The sequence below is a fragment of the Salvelinus alpinus genome, chromosome 30 (assembly GCF_045679555.1).
Source record: "Salvelinus alpinus chromosome 30, SLU_Salpinus.1, whole genome shotgun sequence".
Classification (NCBI taxonomy): Eukaryota; Metazoa; Chordata; class Actinopteri; order Salmoniformes; family Salmonidae; genus Salvelinus; species Salvelinus alpinus.
Window position 1 is genome coordinate 28263659 of NC_092115.1, and position 23021 is coordinate 28286679.

Here is a 23021-nt window from a genome sequence, read left to right on the forward strand (position 1 = left end):
ACACACACACACACACACACACACACACACACACACACACACACACACACACACACACACACACACACACACACACACACACACACACACACACACACACACACACACACACACACACACACACACACACACACACACACACACACACACACACACACACACAGAGCTACTTGTTCTGGTCATTTAAGTGTGGCGAAATGGACACAAAGTAGTACTTGTAAAAAGGCAACACGCAGTGGTCGACACAAAAGACAAACCAACTGATGTATGTCCACTCCTCTATGTTGTCCAGGTGCTGAAGGGCTTCCCAGAGTGCTTGCAGGCTGACATCTGCCTGCACCTCAACCGCACCCTGCTGCAGAACTGTAAGGCCTTCAAGGGCTCCACTAAGGGCTGCCTGCGGGCCCTGGCCATGAGGTTTAAGACCACCCATGCCCCGCCAGGCGACACCCTGGTTCACGCCGGTGACATCATCTCAGCTCTTTACTTCATCTCTCGTGGCTCCATAGAGATCCTGAGAGGGGATGTGGTGGTGGCCATCCTGGGTAGGATATCATCTAAACTGCATTTCCATATGGCACAATAAAAATGGACTTGATTTGAATTGACTTGACTTGGTAATATCAGCCCTATCCTAAAGCAGTGGCTTTTAACCTTCTGGCTTTTAACCTGTATATTGTTGCAGAGGCTTTCAACCCAGTCTCTCTCATCTCCTTCACTCCTTGATATGCCTCATAGCCCTCCACAATGTTTAGCGTAACATCCTCATCTAGTGGTTACTATGGGTTAGTCACAAGAATATGAGCGATCAAATCTATTTGGAAACCTTGTAAATCACTACAAATGAATACAGAAAAAGTGAATTACATATGAATTAATAACACATTGTCTCTGAATATCCACAATATCTGAAGCATATCATATATCCATTTTGATCATGTTTTAAATAGATATGGTATAATCTAATGTAGATACATCCAGTAAACAATCTCTCCTTTCTTTCCTGCAGGTAAGAATGACATCTTCGGAGAGCCCATTAACTTGTATGCCCGTCCAGGGAAGTCCAATGCCGACGTGAGGGCTCTGACCTACTGTGACCTCCATAAGATCCACAGAGAGGACATGCTGGAGGTGCTGGACATGTATCCCGAGTTCTCTGACTACTTCTGGGGGAACCTGGAGATCACCTTCAACCTGCGGGATGTGAGTGGGCTTTTTGTTAAAGAATTTTGTCACTAATTCCTTGCCAGAAAGTGAGATTCAGAGGAATATGCTGTCTCTTATCTTTACATTTGATTGTTGGAATTCAAATGTTTTGACTAAAGAAATCACTCTATTTCTTCTCACTGTTTTTCAGACTGCCACGGTTGCTGGCTCAATGAGCAGTAAGGACTCTGACCATGGTGGAGTCAACCATCGCATTCCCAGACAAAACCTGTCTCTCAGCTTGGACAGAGGTGTGGTACCCTGTTAGTCAAGTACCCTGACTAGCACGCAGCTAGATTAGATTATGTGTAATTCAGTTTGATTTGAGTAAACCCATTCAATTTGCATTAATCACACTTGCTTCAATTTAGACTGTTCTAAGTCTGTTCTATCCACACTAAGTATACAAACAATAAGAACACCTGCTCTTTCCATGACATAGACTGACCAGGTGAATCCAGGTGAAATCTATGATCCCTTATTTATGTCACTTGTTAAATCCACTTCAATCAATATAGATGAAGGGGAGGAGACAGGTTAAAGAAGGATTTTTAAGCCTTGAGACAATTTAGACATAGATTGTGTATGTGTGTCATTCAGAGGGTGAATGGGCAAGACAAAATATTTAAGTGCCCTTGAACAGGGTATGGTAGTAGATGCCAGGTGCACCGGTTTGTGTCAAGAATTGCAATGCTGCTGGGTTTTTTACCCTCAACAGTTTCTTGTGTGTATCAAGAATGGAGTCAACATGGGCCAGCGTCCTTGTGGAACGCTTTCGACACCTTGTAGAGTCCATGCCCCGACGAATTGAGGCTGTTCTGAGGGCAAAAGGGGGTGAAACTCAATATTAGGAAGTTGTTCCTAGTATTTGGTATACTCAGTGTTTAGTTGCATCCCAAGGTGCACGCTATTCCCTGTGCACTACCCTATAGGCCCTAGTCAGAAGTAGTGCACTAAATGGGGAATAGGATACCATTTGGGACAAACTTTCTGCGTTCTCTGCCTTGCCTCACAGATGCAGGGGAGACCAATCTATCCCAGAGACCTGTCCGCAGTGCCAGAGGCCAGAGCTCCAGAGACGAGGGAGATGGGCAGAACACAGAGTTTGAGGGGCTGAGGAACTCCGTTTATTCTTCTTCCCACTCCAGCGGAGATGAGGAGTCAGTGTTAACCAGCCCTGTACATCCAACTTCATTAATGCGGACGCCCTATAGTGAAACCACCATCCTCAACATCAGCAGTGCTTCAGAAGATGAGATGAACCAGAAAACTGGCAACACCTGCAACGCTCTCTCAGGTAGACAATCCATTCATGAGCACCACTTTTATACAAAACTTTTGCCTTTGTGTTAGATCCCATTGATGCACCAATATAATAGCCACACATGCTGCTATTCATGTCAGTACAGTATACTGTATGCATCTGATGTAGATATTGTATGAGCTGGACTAGCTGTCAGTCTAACTTCCACTCTCTATCAGGGGCTATCTCAGGTGTCTCCAACATCTTCAGTTTCTGGGGGGAGAGCCGCGAGCAGCAGCACTATCAGGAGGTACCCTGCCACAGCCTGCCCTCCCCTCCCCTTCATCCTCCCACTCGCAACGTTGCCCTGAGCAGCAACAACCGACGGCAGCGGAGCGAGCTAGAGAACAGGCTGGACCTGCTGCAGAGACAGCTCTACAGGTCTGCTAATTCCATATTTAGTGCACTACTTTTGACCAGGGCCCAGGGTATAGGGTGCCATTTGGGATGCAGTCGATGACATCCCAAACCTTTGCTGTTGGGAGACTGTCTCCCTTTAACTGAGCGATAATAAGATGACACAAATACTTTTTACAATAACCTTTTACTATAGTGACATTGGGTACTGTAAGGATGGAAGGCTTGAGGTTTAAATGTGGTTGTAGCTGTGGTTGTAGATTCTGACTACTCTACTGGGATCCCTCAGATTGGAGTCACGGATGTCAACAGACATCGGGGCCATCATGCAGCTGCTCCAGAGACAGATGGTGCTAGTGCCCCCGGCCTACAGCACAGTGTCCTCCTACCCTGAACCGTCTGTCACCCCCACCCTCACCCCCAAGCCTGCAGAAAGGCTGGTGCAGCCTGCCTCACCACTGGACTCAGAGATCCTAGCCTCCTTCTCACAGGTACTGTATACCACAATTTGCAACTGAGCACACTGATGTGGGACATTCAAAGCATTTTGGCTGATGAAAGACACATCTTCCAAGTGATTGTTTTTAGATTGAACCTGGTTATCAATTTAGTGCAGTTGATTTACTGACATACTGACATTCTTTGTCGGTATTAAGGTCACGAAGTGCAGTTGCGGTTGTGTCATCAGTGTGATAGCAGCACATTGGTTTGAGAGCATTTGTTTTTGTGCAAAAACATTGGGTTAAAGACACCATTAACAATAGGATGTTGGGTGGAAATCCGCTAAGCCCACCAGGTGGTCTGGTCTAACCCACTGTGGATGTAGGTCATCAGCTGGTTGGGACTATCATCACTAGTCTGGATCCATAGCAAACAATTGATCAGTCTGTCTTATCTAGCCTACTGTATATCAACCATTTATCCCACTTTTATGTTTCCATGTTCACTCTGAGAGGGTATTCTGTAGTTGTGTACTGTAGATCATCTTATGATTCTTCTCACCTCTCACTCTTGTTCTTTACCTCAGTTCTTGGTCGACACAGACTTTGACGACAGCCCTTCCAAGTCCTGTGAGTCTCTGCACAGCATGGAGCCAACCCCAGTCCTGGAGACACTCCCCCAGACTCAGCCTCTTCGCATTAGCTTCCAGCCAGAGCATCAACCCCTGGGCTTGTCCAGCCATCCAGATACTGTGCCCTTAAGCCTGGTCAAACATGGGAACTTCTCAGAGTCAGTGCCGGGGTCATGGACAGGATTGGCCCAGTCAGGGCCCTCATATGGCCGGCGGCGGCGACTCTCCCTGCCTGGGAAACACACAGCTCTGGACCTGGAGAGCCCCTGGACAACTGCACACAGATACAGCTCTGACCCTGGGAGTTAGGGGCCATCCATGGCACTGTATGTGTAACACTAACAGTCTCCCTGTTTATGGACATGGAGTCAGAAGAGTATGTAGTCAAACAGAAACATATCCAAACTGCTTCCCTCTCTGCTCCTGAAATACAATATCCTGGGCTTCGGATAAAAATAGTTTTTGGTCATTATGGTCCTCAAAGCATATCTTTTCACAAATGTATACTACCATTTGCAGTATTGTATATGGAAACATATTTGTCGTTGTTAGTCAATATCTGTCTCTATATGTCCTTGTTGTCTCCGTGTAGGGGTCAACTGGAGTGTTAGCCGGGCTAACATTACTTTCTGTTTTGTCTTGTGTAGTTGTGATGGGAGAGATGGGAGAGATGTTGCTAAGTTTCACTGGTCTACTGATGAAGCTGTACCGGCTGTCCGGCTCAATGGCTAAAAGCCATGAATTCTGGGATCCATGTCAAGTCCTTGAATTACTGAACTATATTAGCACGCAATATGCAAACTGTACAATTTTTCTGTTCTCTTATCATGGTGTTAATGATATGGTTTCTTCTCTCCTTTGTCCTTGAGTTAGCCTAGATGTTAAATGAGATGGCGGGGGCGCTGAATGATGACACAATTTCCAATCCCAGGCCAGCAGAGGATTACAGAATGATGATATAATCTACTGAATGAAGTATCTATCAGAACACATTAATATTCCATGATGCAGGCTGGCCAACTGGGACCATTCACCTCCCTTCTCTCTCTGACTCCAGAAGACAGACTACTCAGTTACTGTAAAAAGCAAAGACAAGTGTAATGCCACTGCTAAAATGCCACTGTTTACACATTTAAGGGCAGGACCTGCATGTGTTACAACCTAAACTAAAATTTTCTGTCTCTTGTTTTATGAAAGATTGAATGATTTATTGAAAATGCATTTGTATATATTTAAAGAATCTATTGTTATGGTTTATTGATTCATTGTCAGTCTAAGTAGTACCCTTACTTATCCTATTGTTATAGTTGTGTTACTGTCCAGTTCTGGGAAATAGATTACTGCAAGGAAAGTAGCTTGTAATGTAGGGATATAATGTAAATATCAGATACAGTTATTGCTGGTTGCAGGTTTTGGCCAGGGTACAGTACTCAATTGAATAGAGTTACCGTGTAGTTTGATTTAACTTTGATAATGAACATTTTAATGCTACTCTTGAATAAAAAGATTAACAAGAAATGCATTGTTTTGTGTGTGGGTCATACCTTTGTCGTGTCTTTGGCTATGCCGGATGAAGTGTTATGACATGCTATTCTATAAAATACTTTCTCCGTAATTAATATTACCTGATTGAGCTAATCATGTAAATGTAATTAACTAGAGAGGAGGGGCACCACTAAATAATATTTATAGAGCTATTATCTTCCGAATAAACTCATAAAGACCTAGTAATATTTTACATCAATAGCAGTCAATATTAATCGTCACCTTATTTCAGTCTCATCTGAAAGTTGTAAATTCTTGGTTATCTTCACGAACCCTGGCTAACAAGTTGAATCAGCAATACAAAATTGGGTTTAATTATTTATTTACTAAATACCTAACTAAATCACACAGAATTACATATACACAGAATAAATCATACCTTGATTAGAAATTACGTCATAAAGGAAAACGTCCCTAGCGGGCGGAACAGATATGACAGCTTGTTACACAAAAGAAAAGGGCTGGGTTTGAGTGAAAGAGCGGGAAGACTGAGGAAAAAGGGCGACGCTGTGCTATCGTAAATAAAATATCTTATGCATTCTAAATTACCGCCCATTTGGAAAAGGAAAATGCAATAAATATTTACTCTGAGCTGTGCTTCGGTAGGTTGGTGGTAGATGGAAGGCCGTGTTGCCCAACAGGGTCCTTTGTCCTTTGAAGAATGTCTCTGCTGCTGCTGCTGAGTGGTAGACTGGATACTCTGTCTGTCCTAATTTACGTTTGCAGCTGCTGTTGCTAACAACGTCTAGGAGGTATCACTTCTATAGTGAATAAGAGTTCAAAGTTCATACCATTCGCAACCAAAGCTCATGTTGAGGTTGGCTTCGTTCTGTAGTTATTATCTGAACCATTCTGACATAGGACCGTCGTCCTCACATCCTCGGAACAGGAGGTTAAATTTTTGTCAATGGCTTATATAGTGGAGGGAGAGGGGTGTGTCTGAAAAGTTTATAACCCATGTCTCTTCACAGGGGCAGGCCACTGGTTGAGCAGGGCCCTAAACTTATGAAAACCCAAATCTCTCATTTGGAAGCTAAAATTACATTTCATCTCTTCACAAATAATTTCATATTCAAACATTTGAATTAAACAACAATTCCATGTGAATCCGATACCTCTGATGTGCAGACTTTCCACAGTAGAGTTTATGTCATTCTATCATTGATGAGAATGTGCCAGATGACAACCGAACTGACATAATATACCTTAAGTACCACCGCATATGTTCACTTGGTCGGATTACCAGAATATAGTTAATTTCCCCCCAACTTCTGATGTTCCCAGAATCTCTATGTTAACCAAAGGGGCTTTCTAATGTCACATCAGTAGAGTAGGGAGAGGAAAGGGGGGGGGAGAGGTATTTATGACTGTCATAAACCTACCCCCAGGCCAACGTCATGACGTGTCTTATCACATGTTTATTCATATGTGTTTTACTAAACATGAACAATATGACTTTCAGTGGAAAGATATTTAATACTGAGCAATCGGGGGAGAAGGGCCTTGGTCAGGGAGGTGACCAAGAACCTGATGGTCACTCTGATAGAGCTCCAGAGTTCCTCTGTGGAGATGGAAGAACCTTCCAGAAGGACAACCATCTCTGCAGCACTCCACCAATCAGGCCTTTATGGTAGAGTGGCCAGACAGAAGCCACTCCTCAGTAAAAGGCACATGACAACCAGCTTGGAGTTTTCCAAAATGCATCTAAAGGACTCTCAGACCATGAGAAACAAGATTCTCTGGTCTGATGAAACCAAGATTGAACTCTTGGACCTGAATGTCAAGCGTCACGTCTGGAGGAAACCTGGCACCATCCCTACGGGGAAGCAGGGTGCTGGCAGCATCATGCTGTGGGGATGTTTTTCAGCGGCAGGGACTGGGAGACTTGTTAGTGTTGAGGGAAAGATGAACGGAGCAAAGTACAGAGAGATCCTTGATGAAAACCTGCTCCAGAGCGCTCAGGACATCAGACTGGGGCGAAGGTTCACCTTCCAACAGAACAACGACCCTAAGCACACAGTCAAGACAACGCAGGAGTGGCTTCGGGACAAGTCTCTGAATGTCCTTGAGTGGCCCAGCCAGAGCCTAGACCCGATCTAACACCTCTGGAGAGACCTGAAAATAGCTGTGCAGTGACGCTCCCCATCCAACCTGACAAAGCTTGAGAGGATCTGCAGAAAAGAATGGGAGAAACTCCCCAAATACAGGTGTGTCAAGATTGTAGCATCCTACCCAAGAAGACTTGAGGCTGTAATTGCTGCCAAAGGTGCTTCAACAAAGTACTGAGTAATGGTTCTAATCACCTATGTAAATGTGATATTTAAGTTTTTTATTTTGAATACATTTGTGAAAAATGCTAAAAACCTGGTTTTGCTTTGTCATAATGAGGTATTGTGTGTAAATTGATGAGGGGAAAAAACTATTTAATCAATTTTAGAATAAGGCTGTAATGTAACAAGTCAAGAAGTCTGAATACTTTCCGAATGCACTGTAGATGTGTTTGATACCGTTCCGTTCATTCTGTTCAGCCATTACAGTGATCCTTTTCTCCAATATCTCTACTCACCAGCCTCCTCTGATGAAGCGATTTAAAGACATAGCAATATTACAGTGCATTCAGAGAGTCTTTCATGCTCAAGTGTCTCCACTCTACAATGAGTTCTTCTATTTAAGAATGATGGAGGCCACTGTGTTCTTGGGAACCTTCAATGCTGCAGAAATATTTTGGTACCCTTCCCCAGATCTGTGCCTTGACACAATCCTGTCTCTGAGCTCTACAGACAATTCCTTCGACCTCATGGCTTGGTTTTTGCTCTGACATGCACTGTCAACTGTGGGACCTTATACAGACACGTGTGTGCCTTTCCACATCATGTCTAACCAATTGAATTTACCGCAGGTGGACTTCAATCAGGTAACTGATGCAAGCAGTAGAATCAGATTTAAAAAGCAGGTAAAAAAATGCCTTCTGGAACAACGGGGACTGTGAAGAGACACACACAAAGGTACAGACACATGCATGCGCACACATTGTGATATTGTTGTATGGTGGTATTGAACATTTTGTGTTGTGGATATGTGGTGGTGTAGTGATGTTATATGATGTACTGTTTTATCTTTAGCTCATTCAGTGCAAACATAGTTCACTGTTTTATATTTAGTTGTATATGTAATGTGGGTGCTTTGGTGTGTTTGGACCCCAGCAGCAGCTAATGGGGGTCCCTAATAAATACAAATAAAGACAAATACAATCAAGTTGTAGAAACAGCTCAAGGATGATCAATGGAAACAGGATGCACCTGAGCTCACTTTCGAGTCATATAGCGATATAATGTATAGGTATATTACATATATAAGGTATTTAAAAATATATATATTATACATTTGCTAAAATTTCTAACAACCTGTTTTCACTTTTTCATTATATGGTACTGTGTGTAGATTGCTGAGGAATATTTTTGATTTAATACATTTTACAATAAGGCTGTGACGTAACAAACTGTGGAAAAAGTCAAGGGGTCTGAATACTTTCTGAAGGCACTGTATATCATGCATAGTCCATGATGGATGGACAAGACCAAAGTCAGAGGGGAACAGGTGTAGGCCTATATATAAGCAGCAACAGCATAACTATAGATGAAAGGCACTTTAGATTTGGCTGGTCCAACAATGGCCAGGGATTATCTGCCAGGGATTATATTCCAAATCAAATGAGACCTGTAACCTCTTAATCTTATAGGAAGCACTGCATTACAGCACAGCAAGTGAATCTGTTTGGATGGCAGCAGTGGGATGGGATCGGGGGTCTCTTCTTGGGTCATGGTCTTAAATGTTTTAAAGCCTGGCTGGTCTGACTTTGTTTACCTCATTAACAGAGAGAGACAGGTTTTTATTAGTGTCACTGAGGTCAGGGCAACATGCCCAACGATAAAGCAACGACCATTAATCGGGGAGAGTAGGCTAAAGTTACACATGAGCCTGTGACACTAATTAGATTTCATAATAACGGGCTGAGAGAGACAGGCTATGTTTCCATTGTGATGACGAACAGAGAGACTACGGAATGTAGGATATCCTTGCATATATTTCAGTGAGACTGGCGGCAAAATGCGCAACTGCCATTGAGAGCTGCCTCCATATTGCCATTCAGTAGGTTACGTATCGTGCCCATACAGTGTAAACATAACTGTTATCTACTGTTAACGATGATTGGTCAAATTTCGTCACTTGCGTCGAGGGATGGAGACGATTGTTCATTCTGCACAATCACAACAGCTGTCCATCAACAGATGTGGGCGGAATCTCTGCAGGACAGGTGCGCGGCGCCGAATCCTGAGCGTGGATGCAATCATGTGCACCGCTGACGATCTCTGCGTCAAACATAGAGAATCAAACGAAAAACACGGCAGCATTTCTCGACTATGATAGGCTGAGCGGGGCGAAGGAGGTGGGCTGTTTTTCCTGCGGTCAGTGAGTGAAGCGCACTGTATGACAAGGTGGAACAGACTTCAACCAGCGACATCCACGACAACCATTGAGAACTGATCAAAAAGAGACAGCATAGGGTGAGTAAAATTATGAATAATGACAATTGACGGGAATACTACAGGTCTGGTGATTGTCTGGGTTGCAATATTTGTGTGTTTTGCTAGATTGTTCCATGCCCCAGAGATCTAGTAATTATTGATGAATGGTTACACGTTTATTACGTAGCAAGAAGCATACAATATGCACAATATGCACAGTTCCAGTCTGGCTGACTGACGCTAATGCGCCCTATTCATTGTTGATACAATATCACATGATGTACCAAATGAATGTTTACCTGTCCACGGTGGGCGTGTTTGATTCACTCCCACCACGACCAATGCAGAACATTCTCTTTGTTATGGTGCCGCAGTTGAGTTAAGGCCAAAGGATGCTGACTGTAGACAGGTGTCCACCGCATCGCATATAGGTCCACGCCAACAGAGCTGACATTGATCGTCGTTACATAAATGTGATATTATGCAGCTTCGACATTATAATTCGTTAAGATAACAACGATAGAGGCTTAAAGAGTGCACTGCCAGAAGGCTCATCCCTGCGGGAAACGACGAATACCACACAATGCCCCTTCTCCATGCTGTATCTGTGCTGTGGATTAGGACGCATTGTTCTCCGTCAATGTGTATTGTGTAGTGCCCCTCTCTCTCGACTGCAGCCGTACCATGCATGTAGGTAGGCCTATTGTGTGTTGTGCAATCATGGTTCTGTATGCATGTGAACGATGCCCTCTGTAACGTCCTGCAGTCGTCTTAGACCATGCTCTTTGCCTTGTTTAGATTTGTATTCTCAGGTGTATTGCTCCTTGTCACACAACAACGATTATGTAGTCAGTCAGACAGACAGACAGACAGACAGACAGACAGACAGACAGACTGACAGACAGACAGACAGACAGACAGACAGACAGACAGACAGACAGACAGACAGACAGACAGACAGACAGACAGACAGACAGACTATAGATAAATGGACCGGGCAGACAGACAACAGACATAAGGACAAATGACTGTATATGGCACAGACAGACAAGTAGACAGGCATGCTTGGATTAGTAGAGATGGCCTAATGCATGCCATGAAATGTATCTCAGTCCTCTGGAATGATGGGATTAAAGTGCAATCCTCAACAGATTATGGGAGACAGAGCTAGATGGACTGGGACAGCACAGCACAGCAGCGTGTCTGTCCATAAAGGTTCACAAAGCAAAGCAGAGGCCGATCCCAAAGACTTGCCGGACAGTCATACCATACAGATTGCCATGGTACTATGAGTAGAGATGTGTGGTACAGCAAAAAGCACTCCAGTGATGTATTGAAGGTTGCTTTGCTTTGTACGAAATAACAATATAGAACCAAACTTTCAGTATCAAATGTCTGCATGGGTCCAGTGATCTAACAGCCTCTGCAGGAGTAGGAGATTCCATGATCTCATTGTAGAGTAGAGATACCTGAACATGAAAGACAAAATCTCTAAGGCTGTGTTTAAACAGTTTAAACTGTGTTTACAATGACATCGTGGACTCTCCTACTCCTGCAGAGGCTGTTAGATCACTGGACCCATGCAGACATTTGAGACCATTCTGTTCCAGATTCCAAACTGTCATTGTAGAGTAGAGATATTTGAGCATGAAAGACGAAGTCTCTAAGGCTGTGTAAACACACAGACCTGTATATTATCATTATTATTTAATGATGCTGTCAGTCACAGAAGAGCAGTGAAATATTAAAGTTGTCATTCAGACTGTTTGAAGTGAAGAAAGCCATAACAGTTTGCTGGATTTTATTAGTAATTCTATATATTAATATCTATTCCTGTTCCATCTAGTCCATCATTCCATTGCTCCTCCTCAGTCACCAAAGGATATTCAAAGTGTGAAATGAAAACAGGCTATTTTCCGTAAAAACTATCCCCCATTATGAGAGCAAAGTGAGGTAAATCCAAAGCGACAACATATGTTTGTTGAAGGGGGAAGCTCAGTATGCCTTGGTGTGCGGGTTCCTCGTCCGCTGCGTGGTCCCTCGTCCGCTACGTGGCCTTGGTGTCAGGTCAAGGTCTGCTGGTCTGTGGTGATGTCTAGCTTTCCTGTCATAAACCATCTTCATCATCTCCACCATGAGATGCTGTCCACTGACTGTGATCTATGAGGACACCAGCCCTCCTCTTTTTTTTCACAGTGGCCTTGGCTTCCCATCACCAGAGAACTTAACAATAGAGGCAATGTGAAGGTGCTGTATGAGGAGGGCAAGGAGGGCAAGGAGCCAGGGCCTTTGAGGAGAATCCAAGGGAGTAGAAAAAGGGAGAGTGAATGATGTCATCCCCATTAGATGCCACTATGGCTCCGTTTGAAAATGGATTCTTTGGAGAAATATTTCCTAGATGACTAATGTCAAGGAGCCGTGTAGTTAGGTGGTTTCTACACTTGTTACTCATTGCTAGTGTCACAGTAAATAATAGAGGAGTTATATCATTGCTATATATTCTGAGATACCTTCTTGTTCATGCTGAGTGTTATGAATCCAACATGATTCTCTAAGAGATTGTACATTTGTAATTTGAAAGCTAGACTTTGTTAAGGAAGGATACGTGTGTGTGTTTCCAAGAGGAGCAAAAATATGAGTTTAAATGAGAGAGTAGAACTGATTACAATGAGTGGAGGACCAGCAGGTCAGTAACTCCAGGGTCAGGAGCCATTGTAATGGACTGGACTGTGTCAGGTGCACATCCCATCTTCAGCTCAACATACTTAAACAGGAATTTACGATTCCTGGCAGTTTACATAGCAACACAAATGCCAGAATCCCTGAAAGTTCAACTAAGAGCAAAGAGTCAATAGCCACAAGTGATACCACTTGTATCACTGTCTTCTGTGTTCGAACAGAGAACCTGTATTTCCATGCAGCCTTTATAGTTTACACACACACACACACACACGCACACGCACACGCACACGCACACACACACACACACACACACACACACACACACACACACACACACACACACACACACACACCAATCACAGCTAGTCCTCAAGTCAGTTGATTTAGGTGAGTGTCCACACTGGGGGTAAATACAGATCTCACCACTGTGCTCTGACTAAGGCCTGACTGAATGACTGAGTGACTGACTGGTTGACTGTTTTCAGGAACTGTGTGTGTCTCCCCTGAGAGGATGAGACAGGACGACAAAGCATTATGTCAGCAGTAACCAGAGATGGTGCCCATCATGCATGAGAGAGATATAAAAACGCTGACTCATGACAAACACTAGGAGACCTGGCAACACATTAACACATTAAGGGACATCTGAGACCAGTACACCCTCGTGTTAAAGAAAAGATTGATCACTGTAACCATAACACACTACTATTTATTCCCTGACATTACAGTAAATTCCTGTTGGGTCGGGGAACCAGCCCCCTCACTTAACGTAATAACACCACATTATAAAGAGTAACTGCTTTACATAAATCACACGAATGAAATCAAGATAAAGACTTTAAAAGGAAACGGTCATTTCTGATTTGAGATCCAGAGTGGTGCCAACTTCGCATCAAACATTTCTTTAACACAGACCAAGACCATGGAATAGATCTGATCCTGCTGAATAAAATGATAATTACTTCATGGAATAGATCTGATCCTGCTGAATAAAATGATAATTACTTAATGGAATAGATCTGATCCTGCTGAATAAAATGATAATTACTTCATGAAATAGATCTGATCCTGCTGAATAAAATGATAATTACTTCATGGAATAGATCTGATCCTGCTGAATAAAATTATAATTACTTCATGAAATAGATCTGATCCTGCTGAATAAAATGATAATTACTTCATGGAATAGATCTGATCCTGCTGAATAAAATGATAATTACTTCATGGAATAGATCTGATCCTGCTGAATAAAATGATAATTACTTCATGGAATAGATCTGATCCTGCTGAATAAAATGATAATTACTTCATGGAATAGATCTGATCCTGCTGAATAAAATGATAATTACTTCATGCACGCCACAGCCTATCTTTAGAAATAGCTCAAATGTTGCCGACTGATAATCTGATATACGATCAAATAAATAGATTGTCTCAGCATTGGGCTCCTGAGTGGCACAGCGGTCTAAGGCACTGCATCTCAGTGCTATTTTTTATTTATTTTTTTACATTTAATTAAACCTTTATTTAACTAGACAAGTCAGTTAAGAACAAATTCTTATTTATAATGACAGCCTACCCTGGCCAAACCCAGACGACGCTGGGCCAATTGTGCGCAGCCCTATGGGACTCCCAATCACGGCCGGTTGTGATACAGCCTGGATTTGAACTAGGGTGTCTGTAGTGACGCCTCTAGCACTGGGCTCCCGAGTGGTGCAGCGGTCTAAGGCACTGCATCTCAGAGCAAGAGGCGTCACTACAGTACCTAGTTTGAATGCAGGCTGTATCACCCATAGGGCTGCTCACAATTGGCCCAGTGTCGTCCGGTTCAGGGTTTGGCCGATGTAGGCCGTCATTGTAAATAATAATTTGTTCTTAACTGACTTGCCTAGTTAAATAAAGGTTAAGTAAAAAAGTTATTATAATAATTGTCACATGTTGAATTATATTCTATGAAATTATATTATTTTGAGGTTTATTGATGAATGAGACTGTATAAAGAATGAGATATGTTGAATATTGTGCTTGAACTGCGAGTTTACACCTGTTTTCCAAATGAAATAACCCACAAGCTAAAACAAAATGTATAATAGTAGAAAAGGCCCTTTGACCTTTTGAGTTAGTGACTAGTTCACCTGTGCTTATCTTTCAAACTGTGCTGTGGCACTGATAATATCACTGTTATGGTCCACTGAGTCGATGACACATAATGCTCAGCTATTGCAGCACTCCCTGCACTTTAACATATACAGATCTAGAGCTGAATGGCCAATAGTACTGTAATCAGGTGACTCCTACTACTAATAAGTTCCTCAGTTCAAATCGGTTGGACAAAACCTGTCATCAACCCTAGTACAACAGATCAATGGTCTTTAGGTAGGTGTTGCTATGTTAGTCAGTCATCTGGTGTTGGCAGTCAGAGGTTAGATACATATCTGCCAATAAAGTGGGTGAGTACACAGTACAGTATTTTGCTTGGTGACCATAACTATTGGATTACTATGCCTTTTACAGTAAAATTGGGGAATTAACGTATGGGAATATGAGTGTCGAATGAGGCTTACTGAGAGCATTTTGTGTAAACAGAAACACCACCCCCCTGAACAAGGCTGTTGCTTTGGATGGCAGGATAAAGCCAGGGATTCCCTGCCAAGCTGCTGGCCCAGGCCCACTCTGTGTGTTACTCTGTACTGTGTTAGGCTATGCTGTGTGTTACAGTAGGCCTGCTGTGGTTTTTGGGGATGATTGCGTGACAGACGGAGGGAAGGATTGAGTCTAATATAACAGGCCCTGGCTGCATGTGGACGTGGGGACTAGGGTTGACTCTAGCTTGCACTAATCCCCATGCAGCAGTACCAGCTGGTTTCTCAGGCTTTTACACTCAATGTGAGCATAAAGCAGAGTTATGCTCCTTCGTTTTAAATGGGAAATGTCCGATGTTGCACTCAAAACTGGGGAGATGTAGAGCAGATGTAGCGGTCAGACTGGGGGATGCAGCCGTCTGAACAGCTGTCTGAACACCAGGGGGTGGGTGAATGGAGTTACAGTCAAAAAGAGGTTAGAGGTAGAGAGAACTTAGGCTTTGAATGAAAAAAACGTACCTTTAAGAAAGAAGGGAAAGAAAGAGGTTCTGAAAAATGATGACCTTAGAATTGGGATCAGAGAACATGAAGGATTGTGGAGAAGAAAGACAGGTAAGGTAAGCAGAACTTTTAATGGAAGAGGTGTATAAAAGGAATTGTAGAGGAGACGGAGTTGAGACGGGCTGTTGTAGGATTATTCATCTAATGTTTGCATGCCCTTGCATCATAATCACACAAACGTCTTTTCAACATTTGGATGGATGCATAAAAGCTGAGCTGTGAGCTAGCTATTTTACTCGCTCACTGCTGACACCCTGCTGTGGTCCTGCCTGAATGCGTTATTTTTGACTGTGTGAATTTTGATGAGTTTTCTGTGTCACGCAGTATTCTCTCTCTCCTAGGGGCTGCTACAGTGTGTCAATGTAGTAATCTGACTAGTCCAACTGTACTTGGTGTGGCTGCTCCCAAAACAATGGGGCACAGTTTCAATCATGGCCAACAAACACTGTACGTACGCAAATCTGCAGGCTGGTGCACAATGACAGCATGAAGATATTTTTGTGAGAGTGTGTGTGTGTGTGTGTGTGTGTGTGTGTGTGTGTGTGTGTGTGTGTGTGTGTGTGTGTGTGTGTGTGTGTGTGTGTGTGTGTGTGTGTGTGTGTGTGTGTGTGTGTGTCTGTGTGTGTGTGTGTCTGTGTGTGTAGAACTAGGACAATCATCACTTGTTCGTGTGTGGAGGAGGAGAGAGTGGGTGAGTTGAAGGGACGGGAGGAAAAAAATAATGAAGTTGTGTGTTGGGAGTGTGTGTCTGTGCGTCTGTGCGTCTGTCAGTGCCACTGATAGAACTTTTGTGTAGAGCAGCTCTCAACATATGTATTAGTTTTGCTGTCTGTCTCACAAAGATACACTCATTATGAGGAGTAAATGGTGCACTGTGAAGAGAGGAGAATGTCCTCCCTCTTACTAAAGCTTGGATGCTTCTATCCCCTACTGTACTGTAGCAAGCGGGGCTGGATCGCTAAAGGCAGACAAGATCATGCTGTTCTGCAACAAATTAACAATAACTACCCTCCTTCACCTTCATTTGAATTGATAATCCAGGGTAATTATTAACTTCCACAGTTTAGACCGTACACCCTCCAGGTTTCTTTGCAGACACTTTGATGTAGTGAGTACTCTCCATTCATTGGGTACTGTACGTGTTTCAGACGGCACTCCCGAATGGCTTCTCTGCCTTTTAGGACACAGTGGCGGGGTTCCAGTGATCCGGCTATCAGATCCAACAGCGACTGGAGATAACTTTCATATGATAGCCTGTCGCTGTCTTCTGAGATCCGCAGCGCAACTACAAAAACCACAGCATGTTATGGGGGTAATATACTGTTGGCCTGAATAGGCTTAGTTGATTATCTGTTTTGCGGTGGTGGTAGTGGTGGATACTAGTGTAGTGTGAAGACAGCTAGCTGCAGCGGTGTACTGTTTGTGTCACTTGTGTCTTTAGGGGGAGAGAGGATGTGGGAGAGACAGAGGCTGCAGGGGGAGACTGAATGCAATGACGGTGACATAATTTCCATCCATTTTTCATTTTTCTGTCTTTGTTCAATTTTGCATGAGCCCTATGCTAGCTTCGGGAGCCCAGGCTTCGAACGAAATAACATTTGGAAGGGTGGCCCCTGGAGAGTAGCCCTGTGCTGGTCTCTTCCCAGAGCCACCGTGTCTAACAACACCACACAGACCCATGCGTTTTGGTTAGCAATATAAACCTTGGTAAGTTTTTTGTCAAACCCTGTTGTTATTATGGGCTGGGGGATGGTCTCTGTCATCTAGGCTATATCCCCTCGGCTTCACCCCCCACACACACACTAAGAGATGACCTTTTGGACTGAATCACCCCATGGTAGCGAGACAGTGGTTTGACTGCAGCTGGATTTAGTGTGGCTGGTTTGACTGCAGCTGGATTTAGTGTGGCTGGTTTGACTGCAGCTGGATTTAGTGTGGCTGGTTTGACTGCATCTGGATATAGTGTGGCTGGTTTGACTGCAGCTGGATTTAGTGTGGCTGGTTTGACTGCAGCTGGATTTAGTGTGGCTGGTTTGACTGCAGCTGGATTTAGTGTGGCTGGTTTGACTGCAGCTGGATTTAGTGTGGCTGGTTTGACTGCAGCTGGATTTAGTGTGGTGCACAAATGGTGATATCCATTAGCCAAGATCAGCCATCATTATGAGCTCTGACTAGTGGGCCTCCATACCAGTATACGGCTATAGAGAAATGCAGTATGGGGTTAGTGCGAAATCTTGTACTGATGAGGATGATGATGTGAATGATGATGATGATACTCTCTGACCTCTAACCTCCTTTTTCCCTCGCCAGGACCATGGACCTGAGCTTGCATGACGCTCTCACGGATGGGGCGCCCCAGTCGGGCCCGGACAACCCGGTGAGGAGGGACTTCATGGCTTCCCTGGAGAAAGAGACTTTTGATGACAAAGTAGGCGAGACTGTGGGAAGGACTGAGTACCGCCCTCTGCTGGACGGGAAGGATGGTAAAGGTAAACTGGGGTGCAGGATGGATGGAGGCTATGTGGGAATGGGAAAACCCATAGAGTATTGGGGCAGCAGAGAGACAATCCAGGGAGAGGATTTAGCTGATTCTTCTGCTCAGTAAATGCATATATTGTGACGTATACCTGAATGCCAGCTGCTTACAACTTTAGGATAGACAATCTGTGAGTTCCCTGCCTCCACTTTAACCCCTCTGCCTCCACTTTAACCCCTCTTATCTATGCAGATTATCCTTAGCTCATATGCATACAATATCATGTACATATGCTATTGTGTGTACAGTATAGTATATGTATCATGTAGTGTGTGAGTACATGTGTTAAATAATGGAGAGAGAGGAGACCTAAGGGACAGAGGAACCAGGCCAGACAATGTTCAGGAACAGAACCACCTTCTCCAGCGCCTGTTATTTACTGTACTCTCTTCCTGCCACCGCGCGTGTGCGTGCGTCGTGCGTGTGTGTATGTGTGGGTGCCTGTGTGAACGTGTGCATTCGCACTCTCATCGGTGTGCGTGGATGTGTTGTTTGTTTTGGTTTGTAGCTGCCATCCTACTGTGTTGAAATGCAATTCCGCCACTTTGGAACCTCATTCTGATGATCTTCAGTACGATGCTAGTGTCTATATAGGTGAAAATGGAGCATATCTATGATTTGTAGAAAAAAGTAAAAATGTCTACACGATGACGTCGTCAAATAAAGTTAAAGCATTTTAAAAACAGTGATTTTCAAACACTATGAGATTCGTGGTGACATGGGGAGCAAGAAAACACCCTCCCCTTAGCTAGAAAGTTTTGCACGTTTTGAAAATATAGTTTTTTGCATGTTTAATCCTACCCTGTGATGTCACAGAGAAGGATTATTTAGCTCTGTATCGTTTTAACATATACAGTATTTAGACACCGGTTCTGTGCTGGAGACAATGAATATTAGGTTGAAAAGTGGTGGAATTGCCTTTTCAGTTTGTGTGTCAACCTGAACCAAACAGCGGAGTCAAAGAGGGACAATTTATGTATTTAAAAAATATTATTTGTAACTCACTCCATTTCTTAGGCAGTCTTTGGGATCTCTGTGATTCAGTGGTTTTGTGCACTGATGTTATTGTTAACAGATTTTTTCTGAACTTGAACTTCACCTTGGGTGGCAACTTCACCCTGATTTTATCTGAGAGAAATTTCACCCCAAAAATATTTTGGCTACTGGAAAACTTTTGCGTTTGTTTCCATCTACCAAGAAAGTACTTCACAGTTCATGAGAACTCTGTCATGAGCATTTGGGGGAAATTCACTCCTTTGGGCCATTCCCGTCACTGTGGTTAACCCTCCATTGTAATTGTTTATTGTGTTGCAAGGGCACATTTTCACAGCTGAATCATCCTCTTTTGACTATGTTGGATGGCAATTGGTATTTTAGCCCCGGAGTGCAATTCCTAATTTGCACAGGAATAACAACATAGAAAGTGAGAGAAAAAACTATAAAACAAAAAGTACAGAGAATGAAGATTATTTTTCCTAACTCTACCATTGGACGCTGCTCCTCAAAGTAACAGCAGAAGTACGTAGCCAGCTAATACATGTGATATGTAATATGATAAAGCTCAAATGTACAGCGATAAGTCTCCTCCACTCCAGACATAATATCCTTCCTGCCAGTCAGTTCCTTCAGATCCAACTCTCTAACCACAGACAGTCTCATTATACCTCAGACAGACAGACTCCAAGCACTCCCTTTCTCTCCCTCTCTCTCCATCTATCACTCTCTCACCTCTATCTCCCCCTCTCCCTTTCTACTTCTCTCTCTTTCGCCCTCTCTCCATCTAGATGACTATCACTGTCTTTGTCCATCTCTCCCACACTCCTTCTCTTTCTTTGTCTCCCCTCGTGTCATGTCACTTCCAGAAGTGTCAGCCTGGAGACAGCATTAGGGCAGCATTAGCATAGCCCTGACTGGAGGAATATAACAAACTCAGTCATGCACAAGTCAGGACACAGCAATGACAATTAACACCCGGGCCATGAACATCCTCTCCTCTGGTGTCTTGGCAACATCTGTTGCATGTTAATTATCCTGCTCTCAAACTGTAATATTTACATGCATATTCAGTCAAAACAATTGTTTAGGATTAGGGGTGGATTAAAGGTGGTATTCTTTGACTTCTGAGGCTTTATGACCTCTATGTCAATCCGAACTGAACACATTGATTTCTTTAAAAGTTGAGTTGATTGACACAGATGACGTCAGCTTTTCCACACAGCTGCTTAATTTAATTACGTCTAATTAAGATAAATCAACATCCTTAGGCTACGCTACAGTATGGGGTTTATTTCAGGAGGGCATACAGAACACAGTGTACAATGTAGCATGTTAGCTAGTTCCAGCAGTGTGCTGCATGATGGAGGCTCTGCGGTTAGCATGTGACTGCAGTATGCTGGAACATCAACAATAGCAGAAGGAGGAAACAGCTCTGGCTCATCAAAAAGACACAACACCAGTGTTGGCAGTGCAGATCTGTGTGTGTGTGCTGATTTCAGCATCTCCTCTGTACTGTATAATGATTGATGCTTTCAGAGCAAGAGCTCTGGTCAGCCGCTGTGTAGATCAAGAGTTTCCCAAGGAAATATGAGAGCATTTGCTGCTTATCAGTCACGTACTGTACACTAATCCTCTTCTTTGATACTGTAAGTTAAAACAATACTGTACTTTTTCAAAAATGTTCTCTGATTTAGCTTCTGTTGGATCTAGTCAATATTCTTAGCATGTCTGATTTGTAGTGACAATTCAACATGCGTTCTTCCCTGAACTGAAGCCACAATACCTTGAAAGACAAGAAGGATAATGTATATTTGTATGTAAAATGTCAGTGGAAAATACACACTAAATTAAGTTATTGTATCAGTCTATCATCTTAGCATGAGTAAAGGGATTCAACCCATGATGTTGTCATGCAGTGCTATCAAATTTATCTTGCACTGAACTTTTGCCCCATCTCCTTGACCTACACAAAGTCATTGCTGTGTTCATCAATCATTAAAGGCTTTCCCAGAATCCTCCCCCTCCCCTCCTTCTCTCCTTCCCCAACGTCCTTCAATCTCAAAGTCATTGGTTGTTTGTCATATGGAGTTGTCATATAGAATTGGATACTTTGATTTGGCTTTTCCCTTCATCTGTTTGTAGTAAAGAATCAAAGATCAGGCCTACATGTGCTTATGACAAACAGCAACACAAAATGAGAGAAAGCCATATGTATACAGGAGGGAATTCAAAACAGCTCCTCTCACTGTACAGCAGTAATCATTATCATGAAAATGATGCTGTTTTCTCTTTTTGCTACACCAATTCTCCCATAACCGGTGAACAGATATGTATGCAGCTGAAACACGACTCTCATGGTGGAGGAGGCTGAAGCTGGGTGTGCCTGCCAAATGGTGGCGTAGCACTGAGAGGTTTGACAAGCTGAGTGCATATCAACCCCACAGGGACCGTCTGGAGAGGAGGCTTCGGCTGATTCCCTGTCAGGCGATAGAGGCCATAGAAGATGATGGACTTCATCAGTTATCTGGCCTCTAAGAAATAGCCCTCGAACAATGTCTTAGAAATGAGAAATAGCCCCTGGAACATGATCTTATGTGTTATGTCCAGCATTAGGCCTGTGTCATTCACCTACAGCCCATTGGGACTATACCATAACAGCTGGTGTAAGCTAATTACTTGTGTATTCAGTGTGGGTGTAAACTCATTAGTCACAGAACACATACACCATACTTTATAAGTGGTCCATTAGCAATCCATGGAGGGCGTTCCATCCCTCCTACATAAACAACACAACTCCCTCCATCATCCTCGTGAACCGCAGGAATTTAACATGCTCATGAATGTCTAGTCACGTACAACGTATTTTACAATTAATTTCTCACAACCACAGCCTTATTTAGTTACTGTTTAAAAACAGAAATCATCAAATGTCTGCTTAACCTCCATTCTGCACCTTACGTAAGGCTGTCCTTACGTAAGTGCCAGGCTAGCAGACATGCTTCTGTGCTGATGGAGTGAGGGAGAGGGAGGAAGGTCATTGTGACTCCTCCGGCAGAGTACAGAGGGAGCCATTGCACCCGGCATGACTTGGCAGTCTTTTGGTCTGGACACTAACTACCTCACGGCGGATCTGCTTTTAAGAGTTCTATTCTCTTATTGTTATTATTGCTCCTGGACCCTTGTGTCACAACAGGATATTTGTATTTTATCTCCCTGCCTGCAGTTTAGGCTCCTAATTTCCCCTCTGTCAGGCTACTTGTCTTGAATATCCATATGGTGTTTAGCTCCCTCAGCGATCCCAGGGCATCCCTTGTAGTTCACTTCTGAAACCAGAGAGTTCAAACTCCCCAAACACATAATTTAGGTGTCCCTTTCAATTTAACCGAGAATAGCCTGGACCGTATTTACTTTCTGAGGTATCATACAATACTGCACCAGACAAGAGACCTAAATAATACAGTGTAGCCTACAACACTTTCAAAGCGAAACTATTTATAGTTAACTGTGACTGTGAGAGCTCTGACTGATGTCTACTGTATCTGTTGTCTGATCAGATGTTGTGCGTGTATTCTCAAACCAGTGTGATATTGTTAGCCCTGGTTCCATTGGTTCCGTGCCATCCTCTGGGGCATAGGAAACGCTAGGCTCCTATGCC

The 23021-nt window shown here is 43.4% G+C and overlaps 2 protein-coding genes across 9 annotated transcripts in view; both read left to right on the forward strand.

The window, feature by feature from the left end:
* LOC139560434 (voltage-gated inwardly rectifying potassium channel KCNH2-like) overlaps positions 1–5431 on the forward strand; it is a 43716-nt gene extending 38285 nt beyond the window's left edge. Inside the window, exons 5-11 of the mRNA XM_071377213.1 lie at positions 293–545; positions 1010–1203; positions 1358–1457; positions 2222–2503; positions 2689–2890; positions 3156–3357; positions 3894–5431. Coding sequence (XP_071233314.1) covers positions 293–545; positions 1010–1203; positions 1358–1457; positions 2222–2503; positions 2689–2890; positions 3156–3357; positions 3894–4247 — 1587 coding nt within the window. The 3' untranslated portion in view covers positions 4248–5431. The remainder of the gene's footprint in view (positions 1–292; positions 546–1009; positions 1204–1357; positions 1458–2221; positions 2504–2688; positions 2891–3155; positions 3358–3893) is intronic.
* Positions 5432–9819: 4388 nt separating this feature from the next.
* Positions 9820–23021, forward strand: part of map4l (microtubule associated protein 4 like) — a 51917-nt gene continuing 38715 nt past the window's right edge. For 2 of the 8 annotated variants that reach the window (XM_071377207.1, XM_071377210.1), the window contains exons 1-2: positions 9822–10048; positions 18145–18323. In XM_071377207.1, the coding sequence (XP_071233308.1) occupies positions 18149–18323 (175 nt within the window). In that variant the 5' untranslated portion in view covers positions 9822–10048; positions 18145–18148. Of the gene's footprint in view, positions 10049–18144; positions 18324–23021 lie in introns of all 8 variants that reach the window. The other 6 variants (XM_071377204.1, XM_071377205.1, XM_071377209.1 and 3 more) reach the window with 5 other exon arrangements.